The 21,267-nt window shown below is 51.2% G+C and overlaps 1 protein-coding gene across 3 annotated transcripts in view; it reads right to left on the bottom strand.

The window, feature by feature from the left end:
* Positions 1-21,267, bottom strand: part of SLC13A4 (solute carrier family 13 member 4) — a 45,007-nt gene that overhangs the window by 3,689 nt on the left and 20,051 nt on the right. For all 3 annotated transcript variants that reach the window (XM_045495779.1, XM_045495777.1, XM_045495780.1), the window contains 11 exons: positions 19,398-19,570; positions 18,935-18,989; positions 16,192-16,231; positions 15,344-15,421; positions 13,235-13,419; positions 8,784-8,903; positions 7,458-7,559; positions 5,531-5,632; positions 4,696-4,793; positions 4,357-4,481; positions 986-1,147 (listed from right to left, as the gene is read on the bottom strand). In XM_045495779.1, the coding sequence (XP_045351735.1) occupies positions 986-1,147; positions 4,357-4,481; positions 4,696-4,793; positions 5,531-5,632; positions 7,458-7,559; positions 8,784-8,903; positions 13,235-13,419; positions 15,344-15,421; positions 16,192-16,231; positions 18,935-18,989; positions 19,398-19,570 (1,240 nt within the window). The remainder of the gene's footprint in view (positions 1-985; positions 1,148-4,356; positions 4,482-4,695; positions 4,794-5,530; positions 5,633-7,457; positions 7,560-8,783; positions 8,904-13,234; positions 13,420-15,343; positions 15,422-16,191; positions 16,232-18,934; positions 18,990-19,397; positions 19,571-21,267) is intronic.

Genomic DNA, 21,267 nt, shown 5'->3' on the forward strand with positions numbered 1-21,267 from the left:
GTTCCCTCCTGGAAGGGATGTTTCATTTCTTGGGGCTGGTCTAATTTTACTCCTTAGCTGAGAGATTCATCCTTCGAGCTCAAATCTCATGAATAAGCTGCTTTGATTGGAGTGGGGGTCCTTCATCCTTGGGGCGCAGAACCAAGGTTGTTTGTTTGTTTTTTTTCTAAGTAAGATGTTTGCTTTGCGTGGGATTTGAACCCATGGCCTTGCCCTCGTCGTTGAGGGGTTTTGACTGGGTGCCCTCCCGTGCTCACACAGGTGACAGAGGGAGACATCTGAGCAATGAGCAGAGAGAGTGACCGGGGGTAGTTTGGGGTTAAAAAGAGCTGAAAGATGTCATTTTGTGGGGGATGGGGAGGAGCCTTTGTTTTCTAGGTTGCAGCCCGTGAATGGGACAGACGCGGCATCGTGTCTGGGGCGTTACTTTGGGCGCTGCTCAGCCAGGCTAAGACCTGGCAGTTGCTCTTCTCCCCTGGTCCATCAGTAACAGACTGTTCTGAGACCGTGGGGCTAAGGCTGACATTGCCCTCAATTCTCAGACTCTCCTGGACAGAGAGATTGGGGGGAGGTGGTGATGATAGAGCTGCAGTCTCGGTCTTTACAGCTGAATGTGCTCCTGGGGGCATTTTGCCTCCATTTTCTGTAGTTATTCCTCCTGCCCTCCTGTTACGTCTTAGGACAGAAAGAAATTCGATGATGGTGAGGAATTGGAATCTTAGGGTTTTAAAGTTATTTTGTCCATTCAGAACTGCCTCAAAACTAATCCTGTCTTTCGGAAAGGATTTCCTAGAAGCCTTGCTACAATCTATTAATTTACTGATTTACTTCTCTGTGGCTCTTTGAAAGACGTCATCTCCAAACTATGGCTTGAGCACCAGTCAGTGAAGGCCATGGCAATGACCAGAGGAGAGGGGCAGCCATGGAACTGCTCCCTGGGCCCGGGGGAGCCCATCTGGACACCTGGGAGCCCCGTCCCACTCACCAGGCTGCATAGGATAGGCAGGAAGATGGTGATGGTGGCTGGGTTGCTCACAAACTCTGTGACAATGGACACCAGGATGCATGCCAACAGGGTGATGGCCCACGGTGGGAGGCTACTCAGAGACAACATCTGGTGCCCAATCCATGTGGAGAGGCCAGAGCTCTGCAGGAACACAGGTGATACAATAAGAAGAAAGGAGGAAACACCCATTCCCAATGCAATTCTTAGACTCCAGAAGGTCAGGGATGTGGGGGGGAGGGGCGCTGAAAGGAACCACCAGGAGTCATCTAATTTGCCTCCCGATTTTCAGGCGGACTGGACCCAGAGGCATTACTGATTTGATGATTAATTAGACAGTTTTTATAGCCCAGAAAATTCTTTATGATTGTATAATGGCTTGGTAGGGGCTAGAGATTTTGGGGGCGACTAGCCCCTCAATGTCAATCTCATTACTCTCTCCAGCTTCTGACATTCTCACTCTGGGTATTCAGTCAACAGTGTTTTTTACACAGACTCTCCAGTGTAATTCTCACTTCTGCTTTTGAAATCTAGCTCTCTTATCACCTGTGAAAGGGTGAAAATTATCAACATCTTTGGATAGTGACCTTTCCTATGGTTTTGGGGGAGTCAGTGGGCAGGGCTGAACACTAGAAGCTTTACATGAGTGATGAAGGAGAGGATTACGGGTCTATCTCCACTTAGTGGGAAGGTGCCTCCTCCTGGGAAGGTGACCCAGAAGCCGAGTCATACAGTCCCAACCTGTTTCAGGTTCAATCTCATCATGGCTGACATCAGGATCTACAATTGTCAGTGCTTTTTCATGACACAAGATATAAAGGCATGCTGCCACTCTTGAACCTTTTCCATTAGCAAAATTTACATCGATCCGCTCCAATAAATGAATATTCCCTCTTGGAATAACTTATTTGGTTGGGAACTGTTCATTTGCCAATGGTGAAGATCCCCTCCCTCCCCTAAAAAATGAAGGACACCATTGAATCCTTGTACTAAAAACCCCAGGTTGCCATATGCATTCTCCTCCCTCCCTCCCTCCTCCTCTCCGTCCTGTGGTTGATGTGCTCTGCTGTCCCCTGAGTACCCTGGAGACTGCAGACACACTAAAGGACTGGAGAGTAGGGCTGGAAGCAAGGTGAGACATCTTATAACTCCTCAAGGTCAAGTCCTACTCGTATTTTGCTGTTAAAGACAGCCTCACCGCATCGTCAGCAGGCTTTTTCTCCCTTTTGCTGAATTCATCAAAGGCTACTTGATCTCTATAGCACCCCAAGGCGAGCTCATAGGCAGCTGGTGACCGAAGGCCTTCAGAATTCTCTCTGCTGTGGCCCTTTTACCTGGGAGCCTTGACCGAGAGCTGCAAATCCAACATGCGGGGACTACAGCAATTCACGGTTGGTACAGAGCTTTGAGGCCTATAGGAACTCTGTAATTATTATCTCGTCTAGCACATTAAACCTGGCCCACTGGACAAAGACAGGATAAATTGATAAATTTAAAAATAAATTGATAAATTGGATTGCGAAGTTAGAAAAAAGCACAAAAAGGAAGTCTTACTTGTTTTTAAACCTTGGTATGCATTTTACATTGGATTTTCCTCATGTCAAGACTGAAATGATTTCAAACTCGGTAGGAATCACTATGTCATACTTGAATTATATTACTAAAATTAGTAGAGTCATTAGATTGTACAGAAATATCAACTATGCTATCTGTAGTACATACACAATTTAGGTTTAAAAAAAAAAAAAATCTTTCCAGGCTAGACTCAGGGGCCAAAACTAACAACTGAAATTCAAAAAAGATAAGTATGATATTCTGAACTTGGAATCAGAAATACCAACAGCATGTATACAGAATCGGTTGAAAGACTTGAAGTTTAATAGTGGCTAACAGTTAAAAGAATGAGGGTTTAAAATTGTGTTGTTTATTTTTCAGAGAGAGAGAGGGAGAGAAAACGCACGAGTGGGAGAGGGGCAGAGAGAGAGAAAGACAGAGGATCTGAAGCGGGCTCTGCACTGCCAGCCCAATGCAGGACTCCAACTCACAAACTGTGAGATCATGACCTGAGCCAGAGTCGGATGCTTAACGCACTGAGCCACCCAGGCGCCTCCAGAATGGGGGTTTTAATTGGCTGCAATTTCAACATAAGTGTTGACATGAGTGCCATTGAGGCCTTGTAAAAGCGTCCATAAAAATACAGAATGGTGCTTGGATCAGAGGTGAGAGTTGGGGCTGGAGTAATAGGACTACTTGACTCTGCAGTAGACTGACCGCCTCTGGACCACGTTGGAATAAGGTCAGGGTCAAAGTGTAGTGAGTGGTGAGAGAGACCAGCGTGGTAAGGGGTCACTATTTCTTGATGAATGGTTGAAGGAACTAGGGACTTTTAGTTGAGAGAGGAAAAAAAAAAAAAAAAAAAAAGATCTAAGGGGATCTAATAACTTTTTATTATTTTAATAATGATTACCTAGGATGGGGCTCCAGAGGTCAGAGTCAGAGCCAATAGTGGAAGACAGAGGACCTGAGCTGAATGTAAAGAACGATTCTCTGTTCCCTGCTCAAGAATACCCGGTCACTGGTGGCGTTCAAGCCCAGGGGTGTCGTGCAGGGAATTCTCTCATTGGGTAGACGGGACCCAGTGTCCTCCAAGGTTCCTTCCAAGTGTAGGATTCTTTGACCTTATTATTAGTGATGCAGATAGCACTGGCCCTCAATGAACGGGCAGTCAGAAGTGAGCCAAGTTAATGAATATAGCAAAGGTCAAAGGACAAACGGTGTGAACCTGATTCATTGTGAGGATCATTCTCTATTTCAGGAAGGGCTAACGCTTTCCCACTGGCCCCCTTTATAAGATCTCCTCCCAGTTCTGCCCAGTCAGGAAATCAGGGCGCGTTTACAGCATATGCCTGAGCGTTGGCGTCCATTCTCCCAAGGGGCTCAATATATGCGTAAGGACTGACTGAGGGGTAGTTCTCCGTGTGTCAGTGCAGGGTGTCTCCGGGCCCTTACCGACACATCTCCTAACACCACTGTCACACGCCCACAGGGAGATGGCTATAAAATCCAACAAATCTTTTGCTTGTGGCAGTGTGGGCCGGTGAGTGAGGTGTGAGCGCCCGTGTGCCAAGAGCCCATAGCTCAGCTGGTCTGTAGCTCTGTGCCCAGCAGCATTAGCTTAGGAGCTCAGGGCAGGAACAGGACACGGGATGGCCACTCCCATCTGGACTGTTCCCTTGGGTGACCATTCACCTCTCCCTCCATGCCTTTGAATCTTCCTCCCAGAAGCGAAATGGCCATTAGGTAAAGCAGCCTGAAAATTCTTCGGCCCAGTGACAACAGAATTCAAGAGTTACCTTGCTGCCTGAAGCCAGAGCATAGCCTCCTCCCACCAGAATGACAATCTCCCAGGGCATGGTCTTCTGGAAGTCCTTCCAGGTGATGATGGGCTCCGTCCCCCGGGAGGGCTCCTGGTTCTGCCCTGGATCACAGGTAGACAGAGGTAGAGCCAGATGAACCCTAATAGGTGGGATTCGTGGAGTAAGGGCCTAACTGATGAACCGATGATTAGGGAGAGGGCTCTGCCTCTATCGTGGGGTACGGGGGAGGCACTCAGAACAGCCTCGGTAAATCTCCTTCCCCCACTTCTGACTTGGGTATTATTGACTAGGGCCAGCCCCAACTTCTTCTCTCACCGTCACTCTTCTTCCCAAAGCAAGGCTTCTTTGCCGGGATCAGGAAAAGGAGGAAGCCGAGGAAAACGGAGACTGTGGCATCCGTGCGGTAGCCCTTCCTAGCAAAGAGACAGGCAGGGCTGGAGGAGGAGGGTAGCACGATGTCTCAGAACAGTCCCTCTGGACGCGGGGCCTCTCTTTGGGACCCAGGCTGGAGGGCGGTCAGCCTTCCTCCTGCACCTGTTACCCCACTAGCCAGCGGTGGGTTTAATGGGCAGCGGTCGATGTCTGGAGTCTGGGCCTGGCTAAGGTGGATGTCTAGTGTGGATCTACGGGCCCTAGAGAAGGAGACATCAGGAGTGATTTCGGTGAAGGGGAAGGGAAAAGGATGAGTTCTCTTTCCTGCAAGGGCCACACCTCCACGTGTGTCTTTGCTCAAAGGAGAAGCTGTGCTGAGAGAGAGCGGTGGCCCCGGCCCTCCGAGGTCCTGCCGGGGTGGCACGGGGGCCTCTGCCTGCCTCTCCCTGCCAAGGCCTCAGCCACCACTCTCACAGCTGATCTTGAACCCTCAGAGCCGCCTGTGAGGCAGCTCCAGTAACAAGACCAAGGTCACACGACTGGTAAGGGGCAGCACCACATCCCAACGCGACACACAGAGGCCACGTGGCCATTTTCTTCCTGACCCCACACTCTGGCTTCCCTTAAAAGAGGGGACTTTCCAGGGAACAGAAGAGCGCTGCCCTTAAGAATGGAGGAGGGACACAGGTGGGACCTGCCTGAAGACTCTGTGTGTGTATGTGGGCGGGGGGGGGGGGGGCGGTGTGTGTCTCCTTAAGGAGGAGACAACATCACTTACTTTTCAAAGAAAGAATCCCAGCCAGGAACAAAGCCAGGCTCCCGGGTAAACCACAGCACGGTCATCAGGATGAAGAAAAATCCGGTTACCATTTCAGGGTAGCTACGAAATACAACAGAAAGAGTTGCTCCAGGAACCGGGAAGTCTGCAGGTTTTTCACTTCGCTGCAGGCGCTCCTGCGTTCGGGGCTCAGAGCCACCAGCCCACGGCGCTGAGCGGCTGCCAGGAAGTGGGAAGCGGGCTGAGAAGGTGCCAGAACACATGGCGTTAACCGCGGCTCCTCGAGGTGAGGCGGGAGGAGATATAGGGTGGCACAGCGGGATGCGGTTGTACAACAACACGAGGTCCACGGGGCGCCCGGTGGCTCACGCGGTTAAGGTTAAGCGTCTGACTCTTGGTTTCGGCTCAGGTCATGATCTCACGGTTCGCGAGACAGCGCGGAGCCTGCTTGGGATTCTCTCTCTTCCTCTCTCTCTCTGCCCCAACCCTGCTCTCGCTCTTCCTCTCTCTCAAAATAAATAAACACGCATTAAAAAGAAAATAAGACAAAACACAGTACGGCCTCCGAGGAGAATGTGGTGGAAGAGGCCCCCGAACGCTGCTGGTGAGGGCAGGAGCTGCGACAACCTTTTTGAGGGAATGTGCTGATGTATATCTGGAGCCTTCAACTCGGTCCTTCCTTTCATGCAAGGAAATAACCAGAAATGCCAGTGCTATGTTACCTATTTAAGAATTCAACACTGGGGCGCCTGAGTGGTTCAGTCGGTTAAGCGGCCGACTTCGGCTCAGGTCATGATCTTGCAGTCCGTGAGTTTGAGCCCCGCGTCGGGCTCTGTGCTGACAGCTCAGAGCCTGGAGCCTGTTTCAGATTCTGTGTCTCCCTCTCTCTCTGACCCTCCCCCGTTCATGCTCTGTCTCTCTCTGTCTCAAAAATAAATAAACGTTAAAAAAAAAAAAAGAATTAAAAAAAAAAAAAGAATTCAACACTGAAAATGGAAACAACCTACATATTCAGCGATATTCCATGACATCAGGTACATTTTGGTATAACTGTAGGCTCAAATGAGATACATTTAATGATCGTGTGTTTGCATAGCAGAGTTAATGGCCTGGGAATATAACGACAGCCTAATCCTAAGGGGCGGGGGGGAAGGCAAGATATAAAACTGTGTTTAGTTTGGATTGAATTTTAGCAAAAATACATATAATTTTGCACAAAACAAGCATATAAGGAAGAGTGCATTATGTTAAGAGTTGTTGACAGTTAACACTGAATAAATAAAAGTCGACTTTAGTTTTTTCTTTATATTTTCCTTATGTCCTAAATGTTCTACAATGAACATGTATTCCTTTTTTTAAATTTAAACATTTAAAAATACTGCTTATACCGGGATCCTTTTGCCCAAACTGTACCTGCCAATCCATCAACGGAGAAACGGCCCCAGATGGGACACGAGGTCACTGGGGAAAGCTGATGGAAATTGCTGAGGATGGGGGTGTCTTCAAGTCTGTATCTGATGATGCCTGATTCCTCCCCCCCCCCCCCCGCCCCAGCTCCCTAGGAGTGTCCGTGGACCAGCGGTGGCCCATTCAGAGCAGTGTGAGGGGGCTGACTTTACGGGGAATTGGGCCTGTCCCCAAGAGTGTGGCTGTACTGACTTGCACATCTTTCCCCGGCCACCCCACGTATGACATCCACACCCACACCACGGCTACACCTTGGACTTCGAATATGGTAAACGGGAAGGGTGGCCACCTGGAGTCTGGGCCAGCCGGACTTGGGCATTAAGTAGCAGTTCTAAATGCCTGGATTCATAGTTGCGGAAAACTCCCCCAGCTCAAGGGACTGTTGAGAACAAGGCTGCTTATGTGCTCATTTACCTGCCATGCTTTCCTGGGGGAGAGAAGGTGAATGGCTGATTTTTACCTAATGGCTCCCAGCTTTTCATATTCCTCTTGGATCCTCTTCTCTGACAACGCTTCCCTTTTGGTCTTCTTCTTCTTGCTCAGAGAGCAGGTCTCTCTAAAACTGAGGAGGAAGAATGAGCAAAAGAACGAGACAGAGAATCCAAAGCAGGCTCAGCGCTGTCAGTGCAGAGCCCGATGTGGGGCTCAAACTCATGAACCATGAGATCGTGACCTGGTACCAAGTCAGATGCTTAACCGATTGAGCCAGGCACCCGATACCCTACAACTTTTTTTTCTGCCAGGTTTCACAGCCTCTCATCAGCCTCTCCCATAGGTTTTTGGGCATATTTATCTGGGTATATCTCTGGTGTATCAGTGTGAAGTCATGTCTCACAGACTTGGGCAAGTGTATTTACGTGGGGTTGTTTTCTACGCGCTGCAGGTATAGAAGTATGCGGCTGTCATTGATGTCATAGTAGCCTCTGTGTTGTTAAAAAAAAAAAAGTCTAGGGGTGGCTGGGTGGCTCAGTTGGTTGAGCATCCGACTTCAGCTCAGGTCATGATCTCATGATTTGTGAGTTCAAGCCCCACGTAGGGCTCTGTGCTGACAGCTCAGAGCCTGGAGCCTGCTTCAGATTCTGTGTCTCCCTCTGCCCCTCCCCTGCTTGCATGCGCTCTCTCTCTCTCTCTCAAAAATAAACATTAAAAAAAAATTTTTTTTTTTAAGTCTGCTCAGAGAACATTCCCTGAGCAATGGGAGTCTTGGGTCCCATGGACCAATATCAAAACATCATGTGTATCTTCCCTTTATGTGTTTGAGGCTGGTCAACTTATGGTTATGAAGAAAAGGCTTCCTAAGCAGATTAATGTTAGAAATTATATTGCAGGAGGAATAGCTAACTTATGGTTCTGAGAAATATGAGCATATTTCACGCAACGACTAAGTATAAATCAGTCACGTGTATAAAACAAAGCCTAAAGAAACTTCTACTTGGAGTCACGTTTCTTTAGAAATTAGTTCAAATTACTCCGTATGCTTTGAAGGAAATGAAACTACATTAACCACCCGCCATTCACACTTGTTCTAAATCAGGCAGTTCCTTTAACCAGCTAGTTGGAATTAAGAACATTCCACTGTGGAGCTCATAGTGAAATGCAGAGTCCATGTATGTTTAGAGGGTCTAGAACAGGTGACGCCTGACTCCCCATCTAGTACAGTGCGTTCTCCTCATGTGTCCTCCATGGTTATTGGTGGCTCCCCGAGGAGTGCTCTCCACGGCGCGCACCATGACTTTGGATGGACGGGAGAGCCTCGGTGCCTTGCTGGCAGGGCCCTGGGACTCACTTGCAGCCCAGGAACAGCCAGTGCATCCAGAACCAGCTGACCACCAGCATGATGAGGGAGATGGGGAAGCTGAAGAGGAACCAGGTGCCGAAGTTGACCACCTCTGCAGCTGGGTACTGGCTGGAAGGGAAGAAACCAGGTCAGTGATTAGAAAAGGGTGGGTTCCCATGTGGTGTCTGGGGGTAATAAGCTAAATGCTCCTTAAGAAGACATACATCAGAGCTAACGGCAGAGATGATGGTAACAATAAGGTAAAAGGTTACCTAGAACTCACGTCTTTGACAGTCGCAACTCTACTGGTCCCAAGAATTATGAAGGAAACTTAAAAAAGGCACCTAAACATCCAAAATTGATTTCACTGAAGCGTATATACTTTGCGCTCAGGAGAACCACTCGGGAGCTCTTTGCTCTTAATTTATATAAAGATTCTTCTTATATGTTTACTCATCTGTTTTTCAGGACAACAGAGAATGGAAAGGACAGTCTGGTATACTTTGTGTAATAAAGTCACTGAAGCAATATGAGCTTTGACTGGGGGATGCCATTCTGGAGAAGTTTGGACTCTAGAGCCTCAGGAGGGTTCCCGGTGTTGACTGTGCCCATAGGAGAACCATGACTTAGAATCTCTAAATCTTTGATCAACATGCACTGGTGTCTTAGCGTCTCAGGGAGGTTACCCGGAGGACTCTCCATTCACCACCAGGCAGGGCGGTGGCCCCAGCCCAGGTGTCGTTTCCTGGGGAGCCACATGTGAGCCATGTCTATAGCCTAGACAACACCTGCATTCCTTTCCCCTTGGGCTCTTCTAGTTGGGACTGGGCACAGAACTCCTCTAAGGTGGGAGGAGACTGTGCCCCTCTCTTCACACTAGACACTGCATGGAAAAAGAGAACGACCGAGAGAAGAATCCCCCAGGGAGAAAATACAGTGGAAGCACAGGATGCAAGAGTGTTTAATCTTCTCTGCCATCACAGAGAAACAACACTGTTGTTTTGCACTGTGGCCTGGTCGTGGACTTACCTTTACCATCGGTGTGCCTCTTGGGAAGTTGTGACAGCTCGTGCCCTCCCTAAGGGCCAGAGTCACTGTCAGTCACTGTCAGTGGAGAGAAGGGCTTTGGGAGCTAGAAGGACACCAGAGGGCATGTAAATCACTGAGTGATCACTCTGGGCTGCGCTGGGCCAACGGGCATGAAGTCTTGCATCATCTGTTCTCTGTACATAGAAGCCTAGGCCCTGCTCCTGGACCCAGGAAAAGGAATGGATTTTTCGGTAGATTAAATAGACTTTTGTGGATAAATGTTAGGGCCCAATACCATCTATAGCACTTTAGAAAGTGTGACTGTAGGTACTGAGTGTAACAACCAATTTGTAGATTTTTTAAACACAGCCAGGATGCACTCTGGGGGTGGTCTGTTCACCAGTGCCAAGAAAAATAGCACGGTGGCATTTTCAGACCAGCGGGGATCCAGGGAGTCCACCTTCCTTTCACAGAGTTCCTGTTGTCCAAGTAAGCCAATGTGATGGCTAAATGTACCATGACACAAGCCAGGAAGTAGACTGAGGGAATATGAATTGGCCCAACCACAGAGTGAACCAGAAATTGAAGAGCAGAAACTCAGAGCTTGGACAGAATAATATGGTGTGACGACTCCGTGAAGTTCACGTCCCAGAGACTTCGGTCTTCACTTTCATTGGTCCATCCCCCCCCCTTCCTTCCTTCCTTCCTTCCTTGTTCCTTCCTTCCTTGTTCCTTCCTTCCTTATTTCCTTCCTTCTCTCCTTCCTTCCTTCCTTCCCTCCCTCCCTCCCTCCATCTCTCCCTCCCTACCTCCCTCCCTCCCTTCTTTCCTTCTTCCTTCCCTCCTTCCCTCCCCCATCTCTCCCTCCCCGTCTCCCTCCCTCCCTTCCTTCTTTCCTTCCTTCCCTCCCTCCCTCCCTCCCTCCCTCCATCTCTCCCTCCTCACCTCCCTCCCTCCCTTCCTTCCTTCTTCCTTCCCTCCTTCCCTCCATCTCTCTCTCCCCACCTCCCTCGCTCCTTTCCCTCCTTCCTTCTTTCCTTCCCCCATTCCCCCTTCAATCCTTCCCCCTTTCCTTCCTCCCTCCCTCCCTTCCTACCTTCCTACCTTCCTTCCCTCCTTCCTTCCCTCTCTCCTTCCTTTCTTCCTTCCTTCCTTTCCTCCTTCCCTTCCTCCCTCCCTCCATCTCTCCCTCCCCACCTCCCTCCCTCCTTTCTCTCCCTTCCTCCTTCCCTCCTTCCTTCTTTCCTTCCCCCATTCTCCCTTCAATCCTTCCCCCCTTCTTTCCTCCCTTCCTTCCTCCCTCCCTCCCTTCCTTCCGTCCCTCCCTCCCTCCATCTCTCCCTCCCCACCTCCCTCCCTCCTTTCTCTCCCTTCCTCCTTCCCTCCTTCCTTCTTTCCTTCCCCCATTCTCCCTTCAATCCTTCCCCCCTTCTTTCCTCCCTTCCTTCCTCCCTCCCTCCCTTCCTTCCGTCCCTCCCTCCCTCCATCTCTCCCTCCCCACCTCCCTCCCTCCTTTCTCTCCCTTCCTCCTTCCCTCCTTCCTTCTTTCCTTCCCCCATTCTCCCTTCAATCCTTCCCCCCTTCTTTCCTCCCTTCCTTCCTCCCTCCCTCCCTTCCTTCCGTCCCTCCCTCCCTCCATCTCTCCCTCCCCACCTCCCTCCCTCCTTTCCTCCTTCCCTCCTTCCTTCTTTCCTTCCCCCATTTCTCCCTTCAATCCTTCCTTCCTTCCTTCCTTCCTTCCTTCCTTCCTTCCTTCCCTTTCCTGCTAAATGGAAGGGTGTGTTTATCCTCTTGGCTATGATCAATTTCTCTGCCCTCTGCTCTGGAGCCCATCCTTTCTTGTTTTCTCAGTGATATCACTCTATCAATCATCACCTCTCTCTCAAAACTTTAATTTTCCTCTCACCTGGACATGCCTATCAGCATTTAGACATCTTCCGTCTTAAAACCCCCTCTTGACCCCACTGGACTCTTCCTTTGTCATCATCCCATACCTCTCCTTCCCATCACAGACAACTCTCCGTCTACTCACCTCCAGCATACTCCTCCCCTCACTGACACTTGGCTTCACTTTTCAATCTCTTGACCAAATTGCTCTTGCCTAGGTTACCTCTGTGTCACCAAATCAAACGGACACATTTTTGTCCTTCTTTTCCTTATCCATTCAGCCACTTTAAACAGTATAGCCCACCCCTTCCTCCTTGAACACTTTCTTCCCTTTGATGGAATGACACTAGATTTTCCTCTTCCCTGGGTGATCCCTTTGGTTGTCTCATTTATACTCTACTTTAAAATATTCAAGCTTAATATTTACGGTCCCTGCTCTACTTAACTCTCTCTGTTTTCCCTGAGTGATTGATCTCCTTCACTCTCCTGACTTCAGTTTCCACATGCATCCCACCAGGACCCAATGCCATCTAATCTGTGGGCCCAGAACAACATGCAAATGTGGGGCCACTCGTTCAAAAATTATTAAGAATTTTCAGATGGTGACAGCAGAGCATTGAGCTAAGTATGGGGCCCTTCTGAGCATGGTTGTTGATGTGACAACATGGGTGACATGTTCATGAAGACAGCTCTTCAGGCCACTAACTCTGTGCCTTTAGCCTAAAAATAAGATTCAGAGCTGTGTATCCATCTGGACATCTCAGCCTCCACGTCAACATTTCCTCATTTTTCTGCTCATTTAGGTAAAGGGCGACTCTCTTCCCCCAGCTGCGGAAGCCACGAGTCTGACAATCAGACTTGGTCTTTCCCTCTCTTGGGCCCATCTCTCAAATCTGACCATTTCTCCGCTGCTGTCTGTGTTTGCAGGCCATCACCAGCTCTCTCTTGGGCATCTGCAGTGCTGTCCAAAATTATCTTCCTGCCGCCTACTTTTCCTTCCTACTTCCTTCCCGCTTCCTTCCTACTTTTTCCACTTTTTCAGTCCACCATCAGTTTCCCAAACTGTAAATCCGATCACCTCACTCCCTGCCTAAAATGCTTCAAAGACGTCTCATGGCCTTTCAGATGAAGTCCAAACTCCTTCGTGGGCCTCAAGTGGCCCTTTGCAATCTGCATTTCCACCTTTTGCCCTCTGCCATTTTCTTTTATGGGCTCTTTTCTCTCGCCTCAGTCCTGCCACTCACTGCTTTCTTTGGAAAACCTCTCTTCATCCATTGTACTCCCACTGAGCCTCGGGTCTCGCTTCCAAGGCTGTGTCTTTGGGGAGGCCTGCTCTCCCTGTAGACTGGGTGGCCCCCCTGGGCTCTCCCAGCAGAACCCTGCCCCTCTCCAGTCCCACTGAACTGTCATGCTCGATGTCTCTTTTCCCTCTTGGTATGGAAGCTACTCTAGGCCCATTTTCTGCCCTATCCTTAGCACCCAGTTCCATTCCTGACACGTAGTGGGTGTTGAGTAGATATTTGTTGACCAGGTGAGTTACTTACTTGTTGAAGTGTTCCAAGAAAATGAGGCTGGTGGAGGTACCAATAATGGTGGTCAGGCCCCCAATGGTAGCAGCATAAGATATGCTCAGAGACAGGCACTTGCAGATCATCTGGTCACGCTGGGACTTGTACTTTCTGTTGAGCTCCTGGTTCCTGGGCCCAGGAATCAGGACTAGTGGCTTTTCCTATCGGAGGAAAATTAGTCAGTGCCTCCAACCCAGCGCGGGCTGTCCCCCCCACAAGGCATGAAAACAGGGGCATCATGGCGCAGTGGAAAGACAAACCCCAATCCCAGTTCTACCGTTTACCAACTTGGGCAGCCCCGCTGGGCTGCATATTCTTCTGTAGAATGAAGATCTTATTTTCTCCACAAGATTGTTATAAAGAGTAAGTGAAGTAATGTACGTAAAGCACTTAGAACATTTCCTGGCATTTAACGAATGCTAAGCTATTATTACTTTTGCTGTTAGTAACAGCGTGTTCTGTTTCTCACTTGAACTCCAGCAACACTGGTTGCTCTCCGCTCTCTGTGTGAATAACACATGGAAGCTGGTTGTTCCACCCAGAGCTGGAGTGACAGTCCTGACCCCGAGAGGACTGAGAAGTAACGCTTACGTTGCAGGGGGAGCCCAGTGTGTGATTCTCTCCTCCCTTCCTCACGCTTTTCTCCTTTTCGCCTCTTGGTTTTGCCTCCCCACGCCCCTCCTCTCCTTGTATATAAGGCCGGCCTTCTGTCTTCTCTCAGGTCCTGTTTGGCCAAGATGGTGGCCTTTCAGGGTCAGAGGTTGCTGACCTCTGGTCTCAAGTGTAGATAAAGAAGCAAGTGCCCTCTTCTCCCCCAGGCCTGGTCTCCCCTCACTGAGTCTTCATGAGACCAAGGCCAGCAGGCCAGATCCTGGGAAAACCATGGCGAAGAGGCCACCTTGCCTCCTTTCTCAAAGCCCTACCTCATAGGAGGGCCCAGGCCAGTCTGGACCCTCCCTAACCTTCCTGAAAGATTCATTATCAAAGCTGGAAGAGACCTCATAGATTCTCTGGTCCGGTGGTTTTCCACGATCCTTTCTACTAATGAACATTTTCACGGACCTCCAATACATAAAATATGATGTAGCATTTCATCAGCGTACGTCTATTTTGTAACTAAAAGTACACACGTGTGGTCGGGGCGGGGTGGGGGGGGGGGCTTGGATTTGAATTGAGATGCTCCTCTCACTACTAGTTCTAAGGCCTGGGGCACATGATGTGACGTCCTTGCCTCATCTGCAGAAATGGAGTTCCAGACTGCTACCTCACCGAGCCAAGACTGGGGAGAAAATGCTTCGCACATGCTTGGTACATAAAACGCATTTCATAAATGGTGATGGTGATTTATGACCATGATGGACGTTAAGGAATTGAGATTATCTGGATGGACACAAAGATTTGAAATCAAGGGTTTTAAGTGGTAGTTGCAATTTTATACCAGCTTCAGTATCTATCTCGTTTCTGCATTTTCTTTCAGTGGACTAGTAAGTAGCAGGAGGACCCTCATTTGCACAGAAGAAGTTTTCTTACAATCTCAGAATCAGTAAAATATTTGCGTGTTTCCTGAAGCACTTAGGAGAAACAGCTTGAACACCTCTGATCTGGTCAAACCCCCAGTTAAAAAAAATTTTTTTAATGTTTATTTTTTGAGAGCGAGAGAGAGCAAGAGAGAGCGTGCGAGCACAAGCGGGGGAGGGGCAGGGAGAGAGGGAGACACAGAATCCGAAGCAGGCTCCAGGCTCTGAGCTGTCAGCACAGAGCCTGACGCGGGGCTCGAACCCATGGACTGTGAGATCGTGACCTGAACCAAAGTCGGACCAACTGAACCACCCAGGCGCCCCAACTTCCAGCTTTTATGGTTGAAGAAAAAACAGGGGCTCAGATGGTAGAATGGCTTGCCGAAATCAACAGTGAGTTAGATGTTTTATCCCCGTGGCACGTGCAGGCCAGACATGCATGTGGCTGGAGGGCTTGGTGGCAGCTCACGGCCCTGACGCCCTCATACCTTGAAGGCCAGCGCCCCTTCGGAAGCTCAAGGCCTTTCCCGTAGGAAATGGGGAGGGGGGGGGAGGTGAGTTCTATTACCTGGGATCGGTGCTGCTTCTTGCCCTGGGGGCTTGCCATTTTGACAGGGTTGGTGATTGGGGGCACCCCATTCAGGTTCTGCAGGGACAAAGACCATCACACTGTCAGGAAGACGACGTGGTGGCCCTCAGAGGGACCACGTAGTCGCCCCCAGGGGCACCCCACGCCTGCGCCAAGTGGAAATGGGAAACCGGAAACCGGGGAGAATGCGCAGCAGGGGGCCGCCCCACTGTGCCTCCAGCCCGCACCTCCCCATCCAGCCTGGTATCGAGCCGCCCATTTGCACAGGCTTTTGAAACTGGGCAGAGCACGGCCGCGTCCTTGCAGGAGAGCCCGGCTTTCTGGAACTTCATTAGCTAACGATGAATCCTTCATTTTTCTTTAACGCGAAGGAGATGAGAAACAAAAATCCCACCACAACAAAGTCCACAGTGTGGGCATCAAAATTTGGGCTACCGTACGAAGACGTACAACCAGCTCTGGGGGAGGAGCGAGGCCGTAAACTCGGCTTTCCTCCGTGAATGTGACCCTTTTGATAGTTTTTGCGCGGACTCCCCAGTGCAAGGAATCCCGAGGGTGAATCTGTGGTTCCTGGAGGGCCGAGGGTCGGGTTCCCGCGAAAAAGGCCACCGTGCTTGATGAAAGGCTAAGCCCTCTCGCGACCGGGGTTCAGAGGTACCCAGGCCCTTGCCAGGAGCCCGTCCGGCCCCTCTCACGTCTGGGCTGGCGCGAGCACCCCTCTGTTCTCACACCAGCGGTGCTGCTGGGCTCCAGGCCGCCTCTGTCCCTGAGTCCGCTCGAGGGACCGCCAAGTGATCTTAGAGCACGGAAAACACCCAAAGCCTTACCTTGTCCTGCATCAGAGAAGTGAAGTCTGCAGTCGACGTGCTGGAACAAAGCAAAGGAAACGGGAACACAACAGTGGACCAGACCTCATGCCCTTCCCCGCCCCACCTTGGTGTTCCGCGTCGTGACTGCTCTGGGGTCCGGTTTCCTAGGCTGCAGAGAGACTAACCTCACGCGGGTCTTCCTAGCCTCCCGGAGACGCTGCCGGGATTCATGGGGACACAGCAGTACTAACACTACTCACTAGCGCGGAGTGCATTTGGGGGGCTGGCCCTTAAATACGGACGTCAGTCCTCCTGACGTTGTCACCACGGATCGCTGGTACCTGCATTTATAGAGCAGACAGGTGGGCGGGTCTCTGCCTGGAGCGCCTGGGCCCCCCCGCCCCCCAACCACATTCTCACTGGCTGACTCGGTGAAGGTCACCCGCTAGAAGGAGACATTTGCCACGTGCTTCCCTGAGGCTGCAGAAGCAGGGAGGGCCTGCACGCGGTGAGAAGCCGAGGTGAGCAAGAGGTTGGGGGGGGGGGGGGGGTCGGGGAATTTCTGACACAGCTGCTCCTGTGTGTGCTGAGTCTCTTCCATGCCCCCGGGTCCCCCACCCAGCCGTGGCCTTGAGTACAGAGGGAGGTGGGAACTTAACAACAGCACTCCTGGCTTACGCTCAGCGCTAAATGCATGCTTCGGTTTTAGTTTTTGGTTTTTTTTTTTTTAATTTTTTTTTTTTAACATTTATTTATTTTTGAGAGACAGAGAGAGATAGAGCATGAGTGGGGGAGGAGCAGAGAGAGAGGGAGACACAGAATCCGAAGCAGGCTCCGGGCTCCGCACTGTCAGCACAGAGCCCGATGCGGGGCTCGAACTCACGGGCCGAGAGATAGCGACCTGAGCCGAAGCTGGACGCTGAACCAACTGAGCCAGCCAGGCACCCGGGTTTGTTTTAGTTCTGAGGCAACGGGTGCCGTGAGCGCTCTGTGAAGGCAGGTGTTGGACACGCGTGCAGGACTGGAGCCCTGTGGCCATCACCCCTGACCAGGCTACCTCAAGGGAGGGTGAGGAGTTGAGCAGGGTTTGGAGGGAAGCATTCTTTGGAGAGGGTTGTTGGCCTGGGAGGAGTAGCGTGTTATGATGTTTCCCCTCCCTCCTTCTCAAATCGGGTGAGGAAGGCAGGCCTGGAGCCCCTCAGACAGCCTGGAAGGTGCCGGCCACCGTGGAAGATGGCCATCCTCACCCCACAAACGGCCTGGCCCCCACCAGCAGTCTGCTGAGGGAGTTCTAGGGACAACTTGAGCTCTTTGCTTCAGAGTCTGGGGACATGTATTCAGGTCTGGAGAAGAACAAAGGCAGGCCATGATGCCGAGTCTCTCTTGTCATGGGTCACGCACTTGGAAGGTGGCAGGGCGGGAGCCTTCTTGAAGAGGCCCCACCCAAGAGGCAGAGGCAACCCCGGAACAAAGGGGCTCTGGGGGGGAGTAAAGCGGCAGAGCACAGAACCAGGGGGTGGGGGGTAGGGGGTCATCCGGGAGCACCTCACCACCGCCATCAGGCCTGGGGCTCGGCAGAGGTCACCTCAAGGGGACACTGTAGGGATGCTGAAGGTGGGCGCCCGGCCAGGCCAAGTGAGGAAGCCAGGGTCCAAGTCTCAGAGATGGTATGGACCCCTGGAGAAGTCGGAAGCAGCAGAGGGAGGGGCGGGGGCCCAGACGGTGGGAGGAGGAAGGGCCAAAGAGGAGTCTCTCCCCACGCACTCTGACCTCTGACCCTGCAGGTCTGGTGGGGGGTGGGAGCAGAGCTAGTCCCCACCCTTCTGCGCCCTCCCCTCACATGTGCCGGTTTCAGTCAGTGCCAGTTCTCACGGCCCATGAAGTCACCAAACTACAAAACTCAGTTTCGCTACACGTCCAACTTTTAGAGGCGATACTCCTCAGCGACCCTCGAGGACAACGGTCTGATATAAAATCTCCAAATGAAATGAGCCGTTGATGGATCTGCCTCACGTGAATGTTTGGGGGGTGTAGTTCTTTTTTAGCTTCTCTCCACCCTCACGTGGCTCTCTCCCCACTGTCAAGCCCACTACCTGTCACCTCGTCTTTCCGTGTCATACCTGACAAGGCCAAGTCTAGTAAGACCACCTCTAGTATCTATAAGATACTTGGTGATCCTCTGAGAATCTTCAGTGACATTCATTATGCGGATGTTTTCCCATTAATTAAATGTATTACTCTCCTAAGGACACCAATTCAGATGGAATTCTACTTGGTAGGGGCGCCTGGGTGGCTCCGTTGGTTAAGCGTCCGACTTCGGCTCAGGTCATGATCTCGCGGTTTGTGGGTTCGAGCCCCGTGTCGGGCTCTGTGCTGACAGCTCGGAGCCTGGAGCCTGCTTTGGCTTCTCGGTCTCCCTCTCCCTCTCCCCCTCCCCCATTCGTGCTCTGTCTCTCTCTCTCAAAAATAAATAAACATTAAAAGAAAAAAAAAGAAGTTCTACTTGGTAGCTGTGTGGACAATCAGACTAGTCAGTCTTTCTGTCTCTTCCCTCATCACTGCAACTCCTTGTGGTTGGGGGAGTTGCCCTCAGGATCTTGGCAAGTGGTTCCGAGGGTGGAGAGGAAATCAGGACAGAGGGAAGTGTCGAGATGTGAGCCTGGCATCTAAAAGAGCTGTTCATGGGCTCAGGGCCCAGCTTTCCTGACCCCTGGAATAGACCCGGCAAGGCTCTGTCTGGGAGGAGGGCAGCCATACTCACTCTTCATTGACAAAGATGAGTTCCAGGGAGGGTTGACTGTTGTTTACATCGAGACCTATGGTATCAAAGGAAAGCAGACGTGAGATGTGGACGCTAGAGCTGAGCGTGTAGGGCAGGGCTTCCGGACTGGGGCTGAATGGGGAAACCAGGGCGTATCCTGCATGAGGACTGCCCTCCCTCCGCCTGAAAGCATGGTGGGGTGTGCGGACACACAGGCCCCGGGGGGTGGGGGGAGAGGGGTGGTCATAACCGTGGAGTGTTCGGGGGAAGGGGGCAGGTGGTGGCTGATGTAGGAGGGGGAGGAAGAGCCAGGGAAGCAGGGTCACGGGTTACAAGGGCTGGTCTGGGATAGACGGCAGGGGAGGGGCATCGATGAGGGAGCCTGGGGAGCCGCGCTGAGCCGGGCCGTGTCACAAGAGGAGGGTACGAGGGCGAAGGGGAGGTGAACTCCAGCAAACTGTACTGATGGGCTCGGCCTCTTCGGCGCTGGAGTTGCCCGCCACGAGCTGCTCCTCCTCGGCACTGACCAGCTCCTGCAGCACGGCCTCCACGATGGGCATCACCATGGCGGTGGTGGACGTGTTGGAGAGCCACATGGAGAGCAGTGTGGTGCAGCACATGAAGCAGAGCAGCAACCTGGAAGGCAGGGCGGCCGGGGCACAGCGTCTACAGCACGGCCATCTCCCAGGGGCCCCCCGCTCACTCGCGGGGCTCCTTTGGGGCCTCCTACGAACCCGATGGTGCTGGCTAGAGAACGGGGTGGGGTGGGGGTAGCGTGTGTCCAGAAGGTCCGATTTTTATGTCATGCCTTCAACTTTGTACTCCCAGGGCTTGGCACAGAGCAAGCATTAAGTGAGCATTTGTTGAAGGAATAAACCACACGCCATGGGCCAATGGCCTCAGCTAGAAAAAAGCCCCTCCGTAAGCAGAGACTAGCTTCGGTAGTAGGGTCACAGGGCATGGACTTACTGATTGGCCAACTCTGCAGCCATTAGCTTGGTGATGACGTATGGGCTTTTTTGGTGCCTAAAGGAATTCTTTTTTTGCCCTTGCAGCCAGCACTTCTACGGGTACCATTACATTCCATGCTCTGCAGCCAAGTCACCATACTTATTAGTGACCACGTAGAGATTGACGTGTGGAGCTCACGGTTCCGCTCACCGCTTGCCCCACTGTCAACCTGCTGAAAGCACTTTTCACTTTTTCAGCTGGTGTCATGAAGAGTCAACCCTTGGAGGAAAACACTAACAAAAAGAACTCTCAAGTGGTTTCTCTTGGACGTTGAAAACCTAACAACGTGTGTTGGAACAGACAGGGTTCTCACTTTCGTAAGACAAGGCAACACAAAGACTATCCCTGTTTATTGCTTTAGGTGGGATCACGGACTCTGCACGATTTGGGGACAGCACATTTATCGAGTGGATTACGTCAGGTGGGCCAAAGTCCTGGTGGTGTTTTTTTGTTTAGGCTGATGGTGTGAGTTTGCCTGCCCGGGACCCCCACCAGCAAGCAAAGAGCACCTACCGGGGGTGGAAACATGTGGGGGGATGAGTTAAAAAAAGAAGAGTGGAAATGCGATGGGATAGGCATTCTTGAGTTTGACCTTGAGTTTAAATTTTTTTTTTTTCAACGTTTATTTATTTTTGGGACAGAGAGAGACAGAGCATGAACGGGGGAGGGGCAGAGAGAGAGGGAGACACAGAATCGGAAACAGGCTCCAGGCTCTGAGCCATCAGCCCAGAGCCTGACGCGGGGCTCGAACTCCCGGACCGCGAGATCGTGACCTGGCTGAAGTCGGACGCTTAACCGACTGCGCCACCCAGGCGCCCCTTGACCTTGAGTTTGAGTACACGGAAGTTTTAAAGAGCTCCAGAGTCCCCACGTGACGTGTAGGTGCCATTGTGTGCCTAGGAGGTTGAGTGTGGGGTACGAAGTTATCGCTGAGCCAAGTGGCAAATTAACTTAAATTAAGCTGTAGTTAAGTGGGATACAGGAACATCCTTTTAGGCATAACCTGTATTCGTCTAAATGACCAATGTTGAAAACTGATACCATGTTATTTATTTAGGTTCCATTGGACTCCCAAAGGAGTCAGGGCAGCTTACAAAAACACGTCACAAGAAAGTTGTAAATAGAAGGAAGTGAGACCCACATTCCAAAGGGAGAAGGGTCAGACTATTCAACGGAGCAGAGGTGAGGTTAACACAAAACTGTCAATCCTGACTTTCTTACATATCCCCCAAGGTTGGGAATCTCTCTATGGGCGTTCCTGACCACAGAGAAGAGGGCACAGTCGAGGGCACGTGTTGTGATCACAGACGCCAGGTCAGATG

The sequence above is a fragment of the Leopardus geoffroyi genome, chromosome A2, assembly GCF_018350155.1.
Source record: "Leopardus geoffroyi isolate Oge1 chromosome A2, O.geoffroyi_Oge1_pat1.0, whole genome shotgun sequence".
In the NCBI taxonomy this organism is placed as follows: Eukaryota; Metazoa; Chordata; class Mammalia; order Carnivora; family Felidae; genus Leopardus; species Leopardus geoffroyi.